This window comes from Astatotilapia calliptera, chromosome 8, assembly GCF_900246225.1.
Source record: "Astatotilapia calliptera chromosome 8, fAstCal1.2, whole genome shotgun sequence".
Taxonomy (NCBI): domain Eukaryota; kingdom Metazoa; phylum Chordata; class Actinopteri; order Cichliformes; family Cichlidae; genus Astatotilapia; species Astatotilapia calliptera.
In genome coordinates this window covers 9,249,423-9,265,139 of record NC_039309.1, presented here as the reverse complement: position 1 = coordinate 9,265,139, position 15,717 = coordinate 9,249,423, and the positions used below count along the sequence as shown (strand labels likewise).

General features: G+C 42.3%; 1 protein-coding gene across 2 annotated transcripts; it reads right to left on the bottom strand.

Moving 5' to 3' along the window:
• Positions 1-700: 700 nt before the first annotated feature.
• On the bottom strand, positions 701-13,693 carry LOC113028235 (synaptopodin 2-like protein). Of its 2 annotated transcripts, XM_026178346.1 has the most exons (5): positions 13,431-13,693; positions 9,766-9,917; positions 9,378-9,671; positions 8,656-9,044; positions 701-4,174 (listed from the first exon to the last, which is right to left on the bottom strand). In XM_026178346.1, the coding sequence occupies exons 1-5, from the start codon at positions 13,530-13,532 to the stop codon at positions 1,527-1,529; spliced, it is 3,585 nt and encodes a 1,194-aa protein (XP_026034131.1). In that variant the 5' UTR covers positions 13,533-13,693; the 3' UTR covers positions 701-1,526. The 2 variants fall into 2 exon arrangements, with proteins under 2 accessions (XP_026034131.1, XP_026034132.1); XM_026178347.1 differs by lacking the exons at positions 8,656-9,044; positions 9,378-9,671; positions 9,766-9,917; positions 13,431-13,693 and adding an exon at positions 5,849-6,168.
• Between the last annotated feature and the right edge of the window lie 2,024 nt (positions 13,694-15,717).

Sequence of the window (15,717 nt, the reverse complement as noted above, 5' to 3'; positions counted from 1 at the left end):
TTTCCCTTCCACGCAGCATCTAAACTTACCTTCAGACCTGAAGAGGACTAAAGTTTACAGCTAAAGTTAGCACTGTCTGTCAACTGATCCCAGTCAAGGGTTAAAGGTTAGATCCCTTTCTGGTGCCATGGCTGGGTTTCACAGCTCCAAGGCCATCATGTGACTGTCAGTAAAGCACTTTGAAATGTATGCTATCAAAACTACAAGGACACTATCAAATACAGCAATCAATCATTGGAGCAGAAATAGCAGGTGGGGAAAAGGAATATGTGTTTTTGAATTGATTTGTCTTCATCTTAGTCAGTTGATTAATTAAATATTCTGCATACTTTCAGGATATTGAAGAATAAGGGAGTCAAGACGAATTACTGTTAAGATTTAATAGCAATGAACTGTAAAATCTAGGAAGAGACATAAACTGTTGTGGTGAAACATGTTTGCATGACAAATCTTACTGTGCCCCCCTGTGGTGGAAGTTTAAACTACTACGGAAACCACTTTCTCAAAGCCAATACTGCTGTTTTAATACCTGGCGTCAACGCTGCGTGAAACCTTAGAGAACAGCTGTGCTGCCGGAAGGATCAATAAATGCTCACAGAAGAGGAAAAAATTGGAAAAAGTGATGGGTGGAGGAAATAAGGGGCACCAGTGTGGGAGTGGGTGGTGACGCGAGGGACACAGGGAGAAACCGAATGACAGCTGAGGTGAGTCACGTCTATTTTTATTCAGCCGCATGTCTCTGTGGGAAAGAATCAAAGCTAAACAGACGTGTTATCGCTCTCTTGTTTCATATCAACTGATGAGAAATCAAATCTACTGTAAAAAGCATTTCCCTGGAAAACTACAGCAAACAAAGCACACACACACACATGCACGCTGCTGCAGAGTGAAACTACAAAAACACAATCACTGAACACAAATTCTTAGAATATATTTATCAGAGCGAGAGTAACAGGAGCTACTTCCTGTCTGTAAAGCAGGATATCTAATAGGATAGCAACAGGTTTGTTTACAGAGTGTCAAAGCTGCACTTTTTACACACGTCAGACATCTTTTCATCGTGTCACTTCATTCTACGCTTCCTGTGTTTCCTTTTCATCCTTTCCCATCTGACATTTCTGTCACACCAGTTTTATCGTTACACATCCTCTATTCTTCAGTTTTTTATGTTTTAATTTACAGAACTTATTGCAGTTTACTCCAACTTCTTTCTTTCAGCCTTTCTAGCCCGTAGTTGATTTGCAATTCTTAAATCTTCCACACGTTCCAACTCTACTTTTATCGTTCAGAACATAGTTTCTTTTAATTAGTATATAACCAAATACTTGAGATGAATAAATGAAAGTGATTAAATGGTCAAATTTTCTACAAGCATGGCCAATCCAAGCAGATGTTGTGATTTTTATCACCAGCCCTTAACTGCAGCTTTAAAAAACAATATTACAACACTAAAAATGCATGTTTAAAAAAATATTGCTCTGTGTTCCTATAGAGCCCTTATTCATTTTGTCCAGTGCGGCTTCTTTTCAGTGCGTGGTGGAACTGGGACGCCAGACGCAAGGCTGCAGACCCAGGTTGGACGTGCTGAACCTAGGCCTGGGGACCCTGCTGGGTTGAGTGCTGCTGGAGGCCAGCTGAGGGGGGTGAGCAGGTTGTAGTGGACTTAGATTTGGAGTACTCTTAATCTGCCTGTTAGCTTGTGCAGCACTGGAGGACTGGGAAAATGTAGGAGAAGCATGAGCAGAGGAGAAGGTAGGTAGCCTAGGGAGTGGGGTGGTAGGTGCAGGAGGCGGTGGGGGAGACAGCAGGGAGGTGGCCCACTGAGGCTGGCTCGGAGGTGAATAGCACTGGAAGGGTTTGGCACCTTCACTGGGTGGAGGAGACATGATATCAGAGCGTCGGAGGGGTTCCCCAAGTGTCGTAGCTGATCGAGGTGCAATAACTTTGAGGGTGGGCCCTGTGGCTGTCGGTGGAGGTGTGGAGAAGCGTTTGACCTCACAGACTCGTGCTGTTTTCTGAGGACCACCTGTTAGTCCTCTATCCTGCTGATGGGTGGAGGTGTCTTGGAGAGCCCCACTTCCATAGCTGAACAAAGAAGAGTTGAGCTGGTAGGGCTGGTGGCTCATGATGTCCACAGGCTTGAGGCCTGCTTTCTGCCCCTTAGGTCCAGCTGCCCTAGACTTCGTGATCTCAGGTTTCTTCTGTGCCTTAGGAGGACAGGAGGGAGATAGGAGAGGGTTGTAGTTGATGGGAGGTGGAGCACGGATATTGGATGAGTACTTCCATGTGGCAGGGAGGGAAGGTGTGGGTGAGGGGTCCCTTGTCTGAGCAGGAGAGTAAGGGGCAGCAGCAACAGATGGAGATCGCTCTACAATGTACCGATCCATCCTGTTCTGTCTCCGAGCAAACAGCTGGCCTCCTTTCCCTGCCAGCTGTGGCACTTGAGGGGTCTGTGGTTTGGGGGCTACAGGGGGTGCTCTGGATCCACGCTGTGCCTGCATAAAGTTGCAGGCCTCTGCCCCCAGCCTCAGCCAGTCCTCTTCAGGGCCTGATTCATGCCCAGCCTCCCCACTAGGTGTAACTCCAGATTCACCAGTCGGGGTTCTCTCAAAGCGGTCATCCATGTTTTGGACCATCGACAGCAAGTCCGGGTTTGGAGAGACATCTCTGTTCTGGACTGAGTGGAACATTGGCTTCTTGTTGCTACGACGACGGGCATCTTGCAGGATACCAGTGCGAGACGCTGGGACTGAGATGCGTTGCTCACGTGTCACCGGGGAATCATTGACAGGAGCCTGGGCAGGTGATGTAGCATCTGTCAAGTTATTGTAGGTATGGAAAGATGGAGAAGGAGGAGGCTGGGGTGCAGTAGGAGGAGGAGGTGGTGGGGTGTATTGGCCATGGAAAGAGGTCTGATTAAAATTTTGGGGGTGAGGTGGGGAGATGGGAGGAGCTGAAAAGCAGTTGGAGGGGGGTTGATTAGCAGAAGCAGGGGGAGAGAGATATGACGGTGGAGCCAGAGGGGAAAAGGTTTGAGCTGGTGAGGCACATGGCAGAGAACCTGCAGAGGGAGAAAATGGGATGGAAGGGGAAGCATGCACTGTAGGCTGTGGAGAAAATGTGTGTGCAGGAGGCTGCGTGAAAGATGCAGAAGACAGGGAGGAGGGAGGTGAGAGGGCTGGCGGGGGAGCGGTAACAGAGGGTGAAGTGTTGCTGGTGCTATTTCTTGGCGGGATATACAAAGATGTGCTAGACACTGCTCTCCTTGCATCTGATGGAGGGTGAAAAGTTGGGATATTCATTGTGGAGACAGCGGCCACAGGTTTGGATACCATCGTTATGGGCGTGGGCTTGGGCTGGGGAGGCCGAAACATCACAGAGGTCACAGACGCACGAGAAGGGGTGGAGCCAGAGTTGAAAGGCCTCGCCGTGCGGTTCAGAACTGCAGGGTTAGGAGTGAAGCTGGAGTTATTGTGTGAGTCTATGATTGGGTTGGGACTATGATTAGGAGAAGGATCAGGGTTGCCATTTTGACTTTGGAGGGGTGTCTGTGAGGGCATGCTCAGCACAACACTAGCCCGACTGACAACTGCTGACCCCCCATTGGTCAGAACCACAGCTGGTGGAGACATGTGTGAAGGGGGGTGGTTGCTGTTTGGTTTCTTTGTGAGGCTGCTTGATTCTTGATAGGCTGAGCTCTCCAGTCGTGATCCTTCCAAACCTGGCCTTAGATTTGCAGAAGTCACACGTCCTGGGGTCTGATATGCAGAGATGTCCAGTTCTGCACCCTGATTGGTTGTTGGAGAAGTCGGTGTGGTTGATGGGCAGGCAGAGCTCCTTCTGTCCAGCAGGTCCAGATAACCAGTGTCCCACGTAGGGTCAAATGATCCCGAGAATCCCTCTTCCTCAAATTCTGAGCCACTTAGAATGGAACTTCCTCCTTCTTCCTCAGTCTCTCCTCCTGTCTCCCCTTCTGTGTCCCCTCCTCTATCTCCCTCAGCTTTGCCAAAGCAGGTGAGTGTGTACTTTTTGGCTCTCTGTCGGCGTTTCTTGAACATAAGCACCCCTTTCGAGTTGGGGTTGGGAGCATCAGTGAGCAGAGATGCAATGGAGCGGCATTTAGTACGAGCTTCCTTCACCTGTTTTTCCACCAAACTCTCCCCGCGCTGTAACTCTGCAAGACAAGAAGAGTACAGAAATAAATCAACTGAAAGAGAGCGGAAACAGAGGGGAGAAGCAGCAATGAGATTTTTGATGAATACAAAAAAAGACACAGGCGACAAGTACAGGAAACGTAACAATGTGATAGCGTGAGTAGTGGCTGATTAATACAGCATTATCACAGTGAGGAGCTGCGATGAACAGTGACAGACAGGAGTGCGTGTTGTGGATTTGGAACAAAGAATTCCTGCTGCTCTCCAGAGCTGAGTCACATAGTCCAGGAAGGTTAAATCACAGTGTCTCTCCTGCACAAATCCTTGACTGTGCCTGTGTGCGTCATGGATTTTTGTGAGGGACATTTACCTGGTCACGTTTTCATGGCAAAAGCTTGGCCCTGTAATTACAGCATTTTAGGTAGAAGGCTAGTTTTAAGGTTGAAGTTAAAGTAATAGTAAATGATAGTTTTAGGTTAATGCAATCCAAAGCAAAATAGTTGAGGTGATGGAAGTGATGGAAACTGTGTGGAGAAACTGCATGTGCACATTTGTGTATCCCTGCTTAGTGCTATGCTATTTGTTCGTCTTAGTGTCTGGCTCACCTCACGTAAATATGCTACTGACATAACTGTAGACTGATGACTGATGACTGACCCTGGCACACACAACGTTGTGTATTATGTTAAAAGTAATAATGAAAATGCACTACTCCAGCACTTTAAAATATAGTCAGCAACCTATTGTTTAATTTTCTAACATTTAACAATAACTATAACATACTTACCATTTCTTAGCAATACTGCAACAGTAAACAACAGAACAAAAGCCTAAAAATTTTAGGTTTTAAAGAAGAGACGAAACAAAGAACAATCTAAAAGTAAGTAGTGGTTACACATGCAAAGGCTCTTCACTCTTCCTCCTATTTGTTACCCTTAAATGCAATAACTGAAGCGCATCATAAGCCAAAAGCCCACACCCCAAATACTAATAATATGTCATTACAACATGAAAAGAGGAAACACTGTTGTCCTATCCTCATGTTATGTGTCTGCTCTCCTGTTACGCCATATGTCATTTCAGATACTGTGAATTACACTTTAAATCTTGAAAAAAAGAGATGAAATGACACCACAAGGTGCTACTGCACAGTCTGTATCACATTTTATGGCATTCCATCCTAACAAAAGACAATCTGCTGGCACTGCGAGAAGAAAAGTCAGAGGGTCACCAAAGCTATTAGGGTTCAGCATCAGGGGACCATGAAGGAAAGAAATAATAATAATAAATAACCATTAGGTAGCTGTTTGTTTCAGTCTGGTCCACAGTGCTGGTATCCTTTGCCATTCATAAAGCCATGCCAACAGTATGCAGCATTAAAAATAACTATTAATAATTTGTAACTTTTGTACCATTTATTATTTGCATCAAGTCCCACAATAAGGAATATACACTGTTCAGATAAAGCACAACTGCATGAGCTGGTTTAAATTGTCTTTACAGCGCAGAATGGCACAGAGTTAACATTTTCAGTTGTTTCAGCATAATCAGTCAAGTCTGCTTACATGACTCAGAAATTTGGTAATTCTTCTTGATCTGAAAATAAAAAAACAAACATTTCACTCCAAAGTGATATGTCTTCCAATGCTTCTATAGTAGCTTATGTCTACTTCAAAGGGTGTCATTGATCTTACCTGCGTACACAGTCCGTGGGACTGTCTGTCCACCTACATCTGAACCTGCAGAAGATGTGAGGTCCCTCATCTCATGAGTGTGAATGCACGCTTGTCCTTGACCACCCTCAGACCCTCCCACACACACCCTAACAGTGTCCAAGTCTGCTGTGAGTGGGGAGCCGTTTAGTCTGTGTCTACCAGCCCTTCTCTCAGGGCACAGCCCATGTAAAGACCTTTGTCTCTCTCTAGCACCAAACCAACACATGATGTCAGCCCTCTATTCCTGTCGGTGTGACAGGCATCAAACACCTGTCTGGTCTCTGTCACAGACGCGCACACACAAACACACACACAAGGACGGGAAGACCCCATCACCAGAGGATATTTAGACACCAGTGTCAATGTGTGTGTGTACGTGTATATGAGTTCATAAAGCCAAATATAGGTTACAAAGAAAAGCGTAGTCATAACTCTTTGCTGATGTGCTGACACCTCACACCTGACTAACACTGCACACACAGACGCATAACTCTTTAGAGCTAATAATCCCATACCTAAAACCAATGGCTGTGTGTGTGTGTGTGTGTGTGTGTGTGTGTAACATGAGAAAGGGCAGATCTCTGGACGCCACAGTCATGATTTGTCCTATAGCAAAGGCCTCACCATACACCAAAGTCATTCAGGTCTAGGTCCTCTTGAACTGGATGACAGATCTTTCATTTCTGCAATGTTTGCTCATATTAAATCTGAACTCAGTCACTACATAGCTATTAGGTTTAATCAGCTATCATCCTTATTGCCTTGTTGAAATGATCGGTTAGCTAGACCGACTAAAGAACGCTGTAAGGAACAGTTAAGCACGTTCTCATCTTAACATCCCAGCAGAGCAATAGTTGCATTCTCCTATGAATCAATCTAGAGTCCCCAATAAATGTAATCTATACCGATGTGTATTTGGGATGTACTATATATCTGCAGCTGAGTACTGCAGTTTCAGTGCCACTGCCCTCCTAATGCTTCATATGCTGCTTCAGAAAGTTGCTGGAAGGAGACACAAGTCATGAGAACATGGAATTGATTAACTTAAAGTGAGACGTCAAATCCAGCGTATTGTGGAAATATTGGTAAGCAAAGGATAAACATTCAAAATGACTAACAAGCTGCTCAGTAGATTGAGGACACTCTCAAGTAACTTGGAGAGTTTGGATTTTCTAACACAGAGCGCGCTGTGTGACGGCTCTATACAAAAAGAAACTACAAGCAGGATCAAGGATGAAGCAAAGAGCTTCCATGATCAGACTGTTGCTACGAGAGTACCACAAGACCTGAGGTGAGTGCTGCATAGAAATACAGAGCAAAACTCAGGTTAAAGATTGCCTGGCAGAAGCTCACTACCCCAAAAACTGTGCCAGTTAGCTGACAGTAACATCACATTGGCACAGGGGGAAATTTTTATCTTCATCGGATATCCATGACATCATCATGTTGCCTAGGAACTACCAAGCAATGGGATAAAATGTGCCTGTAGCTTTTGTGCACCCACAGCATCCTCGCCTTAATTCCACAACTCATTTATGCTCACAGAAGCTGATGCCTAGCAATAGGATAAAATGACACTTTTTTCTTTTTTCTTTTCTTGTAATTTAACTAATGATTCACAAAGTGTGGACTCCAATTAAACCCCAGAAAGCCATTTAAATTTTTTAAAGTACATAAAATACCTAAATTTTCATTGTAATTTAGCTTGAATTTGCCTTTCATATTTTCATTAAAAGGCAATTGGATCTAAAAACAAGATGTCATTTTTATTTTTTATTTTTTTACCCACTTTGTTTTTTTTTTTTTTAGCTTGGTGGTCATAGAAAACTAAAATGGAGTAGTGTCATTCAGGTAGAAAGCAGTGCTATTAATGGAGCATGAATGAGTCAAAACTCTAAAAAGAAAATATTTCATTGTGGGCTGTGAGAAGATCAGGGTGGAAAGGTTTGGGTGGAACACAGAATTTCAGAATTTAAAATATGTTTTTAAAAGTGCAATTCACGACTGAACCACCAATTATTATCTGATGAACAGAATCACAGAGAATTTACTGGATTTACTGATACAAGTAAAAACACATCTGTGTGACTTTCATATACACACATAATCACACATCTAGTCTGTCAATCAGAGGTTTGAATAGTTATAAATACACCCATCGGGGCAAATGCTCAGCATACAGTGGGGATATGCTGCTGTTTCAGGGGACAGAAGAGGGGACGAGGGGAGGTGGAATACCTCATGAGTATCTGGTTTATCTCACCCCATCACCACCAGCCTGTCAATATACACTTCAGTTCCAAGAAATGTCCACCAGAGGGTGATTTAAGACTACAAGCTAACTGCAGTTGGAGCCTTTTTAGACACACCAGAAAGAATCTTAGGAGTTGTATTTAAAATGCAAAAACACAGTGGTAGCAACTGAAATAGCTGCTTTACCAGGACACCGGCGACACTGGTGGATTGTCGTGAAACTTAAAAGAAGTTTAGCAACAGCTACACGATATTACAACGGAGACCAAAAGCTGCTGGTTAGAATTTTAATGAGAAGAAGTGCCATTCACATACACAGCATGCCTTCAGGTATTAGCACTCTGATGTCAATTATGGATAATTTTCAGCATCAATGTGATTCTTTGTTTACGTCATAACAACAAATGCCCAAAATCCCACTTTTTGTACACATAATCAAACCTTAAGTTAACTTCTTTTTTTCAATTCTTTAACTGGAACTGATTAAAAAAGTACTTGAAATGATATAGATTTAAATAAAAATATATACTCACTGGCTTGCCGTGCTTTGTCCATGTAGGTGGTGGAGAGTTCATCATTTACAGGCATCTGCTGTGGTCCCACCATAGGCACCAGATGTTTCCCAGACACTAACATTAGAGCCTCTTTCGCCCTTTCTGGAGACACTAGGGGTGGGCAGGCAAGCCCATTGCAGCCCCCTGCCTCCTGGAAGCCACTGTCTCCTTCTTCTTCTGCTTCCACCAACCCCTGATCGGGAGTCGGGGTGATCGTGTGAGGAGTCAGCGAGTGGGGTGTGTGTGTAGGAGTGGTCCACTCTGTCTGGCGAGGCTGATAGATGAGCTCTCTGCGAGGAACACCAGCAGCACACTGGCCATCCCACATCGCCTGCGAGGTAACGCCTGTATCTGTAGCACTCTCATAGCTTGTAAAAAAAAACCAGGATGGAACAAAGCTAATCAAATTTATTATCGAGATTAGAAAGTGAAAGACTTTCATAGTGGGTTAGCTAACTGTATACATCTTAGACTTTAATCCATATAATCCAATAATATATAATGTGTCGCCCTAAAAATGTTATTAAAATACGACAGGATGCCGAGTTTTCAAGGGTTTTTAGCAATTTGCTGCTGGAGCTCCACTTCTAAACACTAATAAAAAGTTTAAAATATTACTTTTTAGTCAAACTTCTTTTAAATATGTTAAATTTCTGGGAAGAATGATTAAAGGGGTGGAACGTCTGCTCTCCATCTCTTACCCACTCATCTCTGAGGTCTCCTCCTCTTCTTGCCTGTCGTAGCGTGAAGGTGAGCGTGCGTGAGGAGGTGTGCGACGATGTCGGCGGTGTGTGCGCGAGTTTGTGTCTGCGTCACTGTCTGTTTCTCCATAATAAGCCTCACTGTCTGGAGGGGAGGTAATACCCTGGGGTATCTCGACAGAGGAGAGGATGGAGAAGCTGTTGGAGTCTGCAGGAGGTGACAGGACCCTCATGGAGGAGTGGGGGGATGCAGAGCAACCAGAGTAAGATGAGCACTGCAAGCCAGAAGGGGCCCTAAAACCACAGGGATGTCAAGGTGTGAAAATACAGTTGGTACGATATGACAGCAAGACTGTTGTTTACTGTATGTGAGTGTCCCTGCTCTGACCTTTTGACTCTGAGCATTAGTGTGTTGCTCTGTTTATCTATGAGGCTCATGGCCTCAGCATGACTGAGCTCTGCACAGGCTTGATCACCAATGGCCACCAGCTCATCATGTTCCTTCAGTCCAGCTCGGCATGCTTTGCTACGCCTGCGTACCTGTAGAGAAGAAAAAAGGTGAGTGAATCATTTATATTTGTGCCCATGTAAAGGCAGAGCGGGCACGTTGTTTGATCATTTCAGGCTCTGCTTTGCATCATCTTTTACACTTTATTAGTTATTTGACCTTTTAGGTGTAAAACTGTTCTAAAATGATCTATATCATCAACCTGTTGTTACCTATTACATTATATTTGACACAGAGCAGGTCACTGAACTCTGATTCCTTCCACTGGCTAAGCCTTGAATATGCTGCCACTAGCATGGATATTAACAATACTCAACCGAGTATCCCAGAGTAAGATGTAAGTAAGACATCCCACAATGTTGCCCACAAAAAACAGTTTTCTAATAAAGTTTGTCTAAAATAATATTTTTATGCTTTCTTTTCCATTACTTGAGGGAGATCTATAGTGGGCAGTATATCGTCTTAATGTTATTGTTGCACACATTCCTGCCTTTATATTGTCTTCTCTCATGCTTTTAAAATAGAGTTTAATCTGAAGCTGTGTTTCATAGAATTTAGAGCTATAATCCAGATTTCTTTCATAAAAACTTAGAGCTTGAAGTTTGGTTAGAAGTGTAATCTACCTCCTCCATCTCAACATTTTCTGCACTGGAGGACACTGAATTTGGCTGAAAAGAGGCACGTTATTTTTTTTCCTTTTGGGTTTTACATGGCTGTCGTCTAAGTTTAAGTGTAACTATTTCGTTTTTTTGAGGGGACTACTATGCATAATGTATTTTATACAAGAACTTTAAAGTGAAACGATCTTGTACGTCTTCTTCTGTTTAATTGTGTTTTTTAAATAGGATTTTTTATCAGTACATACTGAACAGCATTTACACGGATAGTGATATCTCTGATAGGCTAATATCAGCCATTAATACCAAACTATATGTCAGTCTGGTTCTAACAAAACATGGTGACGTGTATGAGGTCCCTGCACAGTCGTGCCTTAGTATGATACTATATTGTTTTTTCCTAATAAAAATCTTTGATTGCTCCTGCACAGGCACAGAAACGTTGTCAAGTATTTGTTAGCTTATTTTTTTATGTCTGACTATATAAAAGTGACCAAAAACATTCTGCAACATGCAGCTCTCCTTTAGCGGCAGTCATTATCGTCCCTGCATCGGAATTAACTTGTGAAGTCATGCAGCTGTTGCTGAAGGTCACTAAGAGATGAGGTCATAGGATCCTTCAGGAAATATGTCTGCTGGGGGGTAGACGCTACTGCGGGAGTGATAGATTGTATAGATGGAAAGGCGACTATTCTTGCCTGATAGATTATAATTACTTCTAAGAGAAAAGGATAAAGCTATCCAATCTGTAGCCTCACATAAACACACTGATACACATACTTTATTGCTGCTGAAGGTAAAAATGTTAATTGTGTTCAAGTGCCTCCTTTGCCTTTATCAGTATCTCCTGACCCAATAATCCAACTCTGTCGTCATACAAGCAAAGCAAGGACAAGCTATTTATCTCCAGCCAATGTACACACACATGTACACACACAGCTCAAGTGAGCATCATGAAAGAGGGGGTTTGAACAGCTGCTTCACCAGTCTGGACCATGGGGCATGCCTGTCATTCACCATATGTCACCCACATACCCGAAATAAAACCTTGCAGAAAAATCTCCCACATTCTTACACAAATGGGGGAAAGACAGATGCTACTATTATGGATAAAACACACACACAAATACAGACATGCAAAAGTAGAATTAATTAAAAAGGAAAGAAAATGTGTGTGTTTGTGTGTGTGCCTGTATTTTTTTATGTGACCAAGAGGTCGTCCTTTTTCCATGCTCAGCTTCCAGCTCCTCTTAGATGAGCTATTCTGATCCTCTGGTCCTCTCCATTCCCAACCTGGCTTATCTGAGGTATGCCCAACCACACATAAACACACACCAACAGACTAAAGCACACACTCATCACTGATCAACCTCCCATCAAACTCCCTTTTCCACTTGAAAGTCTTCAATGAAAAGAAGCACGTTTCTGAATCAGACATTTTGGCTGCTCGTGGGTGAATGATGGACTTTCAGTGTGAGCGAGTCCACATTCCTGCTTTCCAGAATAGCTTTTCCCATTAGAGAGCACATTCTGGACTGTCATCAAAAATAAACAGAGATGCAAAAAGCCTTTAGAGAAACCCAGCCAGAAAAAAAATCTCTTAGGCTTAAAGATGGATTAATGTGTCACACAAATATGTGACAGTGAGAAATATGAAGCAAGTTCATTACCTGTTGTAGGTGTGTTCACAATAGCCGGACGTGTACTCATATACATGGATGACATACGAACCTGTTTCAAAGAAATCCAGGGATGGAACTCGAGTCAAACCCCAAACATGTGTTCACGCTGCTCACTGACCCACTAATTCACTCAAAACAGGTGAGGCACAAAGTGAACTGGGCCACAGCCAAACGAGTGTCAGGAACAGTGGCCAGAATTCCCTTCCCCTCTGTCAAGTATTGTAATGCAATTATTACATTTTTTAACTAGTTTTGTTTCTTTGTGTTGTTTTAACTCAAGCAAAGCAGTTTGTAAAATGACTAGAAGCAAAAGGAAAATGCATTCATATATTTCAATAAAGTTTTTTTTTTTTTACAATCATTCATACAGACAGGTAATCCTCCTTCCCCAAAAGCCAGTTTGGAGCCAGGAAAAATCCTGAACTGTCAAAACTGTGTGAACTTGAAGGGACATTACTTTTGCTCAGAAGTTTATATACGATTACACTCTGATTTAAATCATTTTTAAATGAATTTGCCCATCAAGGAAGTCACTCTTGCCTTTCTAGTCAAGAACAAGTAAATGTAAAATAGCAAGTATATTAGTTTAGTTTAGGATAGGTGAATTTACTCACTTCAGTTTATCTCTTTATTTATTTAAATATTTTGTTAGATGCCACTTACTGTACTTTAAATAACATTACTGCAGTTTTTTTTATTATTATGTCACAGTAATGCTATTTGTTAGAGGCAAAGTTTCATATTTTCAAAAAAATACAAACATTGACTCACAATCACAATCAATTCATGTAAGTTATATTGGAAAAACTTCACTAAATTGATGAAGGCTGAAATGTAAGATGATAGTTTTGTAAGTACATGGAATAGTTTTAGTTTGTTTTGTTTAGATTCTGTGTTAATTCCAGTTAACTGAAATGTATTTTTGCTCCTAGTTTTAGTTCAGTTTTATTTAATTAGAATAACATAAGGACAGCACAGTGAAACAGTTTCAAGCCAGATGTAATTTAGCTATTCAAAATCCTAAAAACACCTACAAGAACCAGAAAGTAAAATCTCTAGTGACTCTAGTGCAGCTGATTCATTTATTCGTATTTCAGGTCAGATTACAAACCACAAGACTCGCTGAGGGCTGAGCCTACAGTTAACAGCTGCAATCTCCATCAAATCGTCTACTCACATTACTACCTTGGCAGCAAACTTGACTGCAACATACTGCATGCATACACATATATCAGATCTACTGTACCTTGGCCACCTGTAGAGGTTTTTGCTGCTCAGCTCCTCCCTGGAGTCTGAAACCCCACGGGGCTCCTCCTGAGAGAGACACCACAATCTCCTCAGCTACCATTCCTGCTCTCAGCTCACAGCCTGCTGTGTGCCTGTGTGGTGGTGTATATGCTGCTCTCCCCTTCTTCAGTTCCTCACACTCTGTGAGTATCAATAGGTATCTCACTGCTTTCCGTCACTCCACCCATGAGGAGACAGAGGGTGGCTGGCTTTCATCTGCTCACGCTGGAATGCTGTGTCAGAGGGTGGGAGCTCAGCAGGGTGAGAAGGGGCAAAAGTGTGTAGCGTGCTTGTGTGTATGTGTGTGTGCATTCGTCCTCACTTGGATTCAACACTTGCCATGTCACTCTCCAGCACCCTGTCCTGCAAGGGGCACTTACTGATATATCCTCCAGAAATAACCATCAGCACCACTCCCTCTTCAACCCCCCCAGCTCAGCAAGCCTGACCAGCACCCGTGGTACATGGATCAGTCTTCTTAATGGATGACTATCCAAGCTGACAGTTTCAGAGTGGGTGCTAAAGGGACTTCTGGCTCTGAGGAAGTAGAGGTTTGGTGCTGTAGCTGACTTTGTGAAAACTGTTACAGTTATTTCAATAAATGAGGAGCTTGGCTGATGTATTAAAGCTTCATCACATCAGACGTCGCTAAAGGAAGGCAAACGATTAAAGAATTTGTACTTGACTACCTAATCCAAATTGCAAACCCATTTGAGATGATTCAAAAGAGAAATTGTCCTGCATTTTGCAAGCTCAAAATGCGGACAGATTTGGCAGTTCTACAGTGTATTGGCTTCTTCTGGCTTACATTTAGAGGCGCTGGAAGTCGGCCGCATGTGCTCACACATATTCAGATGGCTACCTCATATCACATTGTGATTATTTGATGAATAGCCAACACTCCTAACCGAGCAAGATAAAACCAGCATCCCTGAAAAGGGTAGCATGGGCTATCAGGAGAACTTTTTGGTGTATGTTCTGTATGTTCTGTATGGTCTGTTGTTAGCCAGAATGCTCAAAATGCTACAGAGGACAGGCATTTAAAAACTGATGGATTGGGGGTTTGTCGTCTTACATTTTTTGAGGTTTTTACTGAGATGTTTATCTATTTATTTATTTTATTTTATTTACTGGCTGTACCACAGCGATGATGATTTACACCAAATGGCATTCCTGATGTATCCAAGCTTCAGACTGGAAGGAGTAGAGTGGCTCTTGGCAAGAGGGAAATGGAAGGTTTACAAGATGGTGAAACCTGCTACATTATATGGTTTGGACTTGTTAGCACTGAAAAAAGACAGAAGGCAGAGCTCCTAAGGATACAACAACACCACTACTATGTACATTTATAGCTACTTTTACTTTCTAAGTAGGTAAAATACTTATTCCACCAAAGGGGAAAAAGAATACTCAATATAAATAGATTCTGAAACTCTTTTTCAGTGCAACATTTGCATTGCAACTGTTTTGCAGCACCTATGTTAACACATAATATAGGTGCTAGAGTTCCATAATACAGTGTCTATATCAGGGAACGAGTTTTCGACACTAGTTTAAAGATTTTCCATATGCCAGATGCCACAAACCAAACCTGTTACCCCATGGGGTAAAACTTTAATTTATTTTTATTTTATTTATTTATTGGTATTATTGCAATGAAAATTCAGTTATTCTTAATGATGAGATATTGTCATGTATGTTGCGGGTCCTGAGGACAAATTTCATTTTTATGTGGAAACATGTAAATGAAAATGAAAAGGGACTAAATTTAAACCTAAATATACATTTCTATTTTTAAATGTTTTGCCACTACATACACATTTTTATTGTATTTTATTGTAAAACTGAGACTGAATAAACTCCTCAGGAAGTTGGCATGAAACTCACCATCCTGGAGGAGATGGTCGGTGACTTCTATATTTATATTGATATCTTTATTTCGTTTTCTCTGTTATATCTCTATTTTTGTATTGGATTTATTGTGTGTTTTATGTATACTGCTGTGACATCTCAAGTTCCCTCTGATCTGACCTTATCTGAACAAAACTGCTCAAAAGTGACTCTTTTTTTTTTTTTTTTAGTAAGGGTTGATTACCCTGACCCCAGCAGTACCCTTCCTCCACTGGTTTTTGGTCCCCTCTGGGCCACCACAAATATCATGAAACAGCCCCTGTTTAATAACTTTTTTTAATAACTATCAATGCTTTGATTAAAAAGACTCCCATTTTACATGTTAAATAGTTGGC

Coding starts and splice junctions, on each gene's coding strand:
- LOC113028235 (XM_026178346.1), bottom strand. CDS start 13,532: ATGGTAGCTGAGGAGATTGTGGTGTCTCTCTCAGGAGGAGCCCCGTGG. Junction 9,672..9,765: donor CTAATGCTCAGAGTCAAAAG/GTCAGAGCAGGG, acceptor CTGTGGTTTTAG/GGCCCCTTCTGGCTTGCAGT. Junction 9,045..9,377: donor GAGACCTCAGAGATGAGTGG/GTAAGAGATGGA, acceptor TTTTTTTACAAG/CTATGAGAGTGCTACAGATA.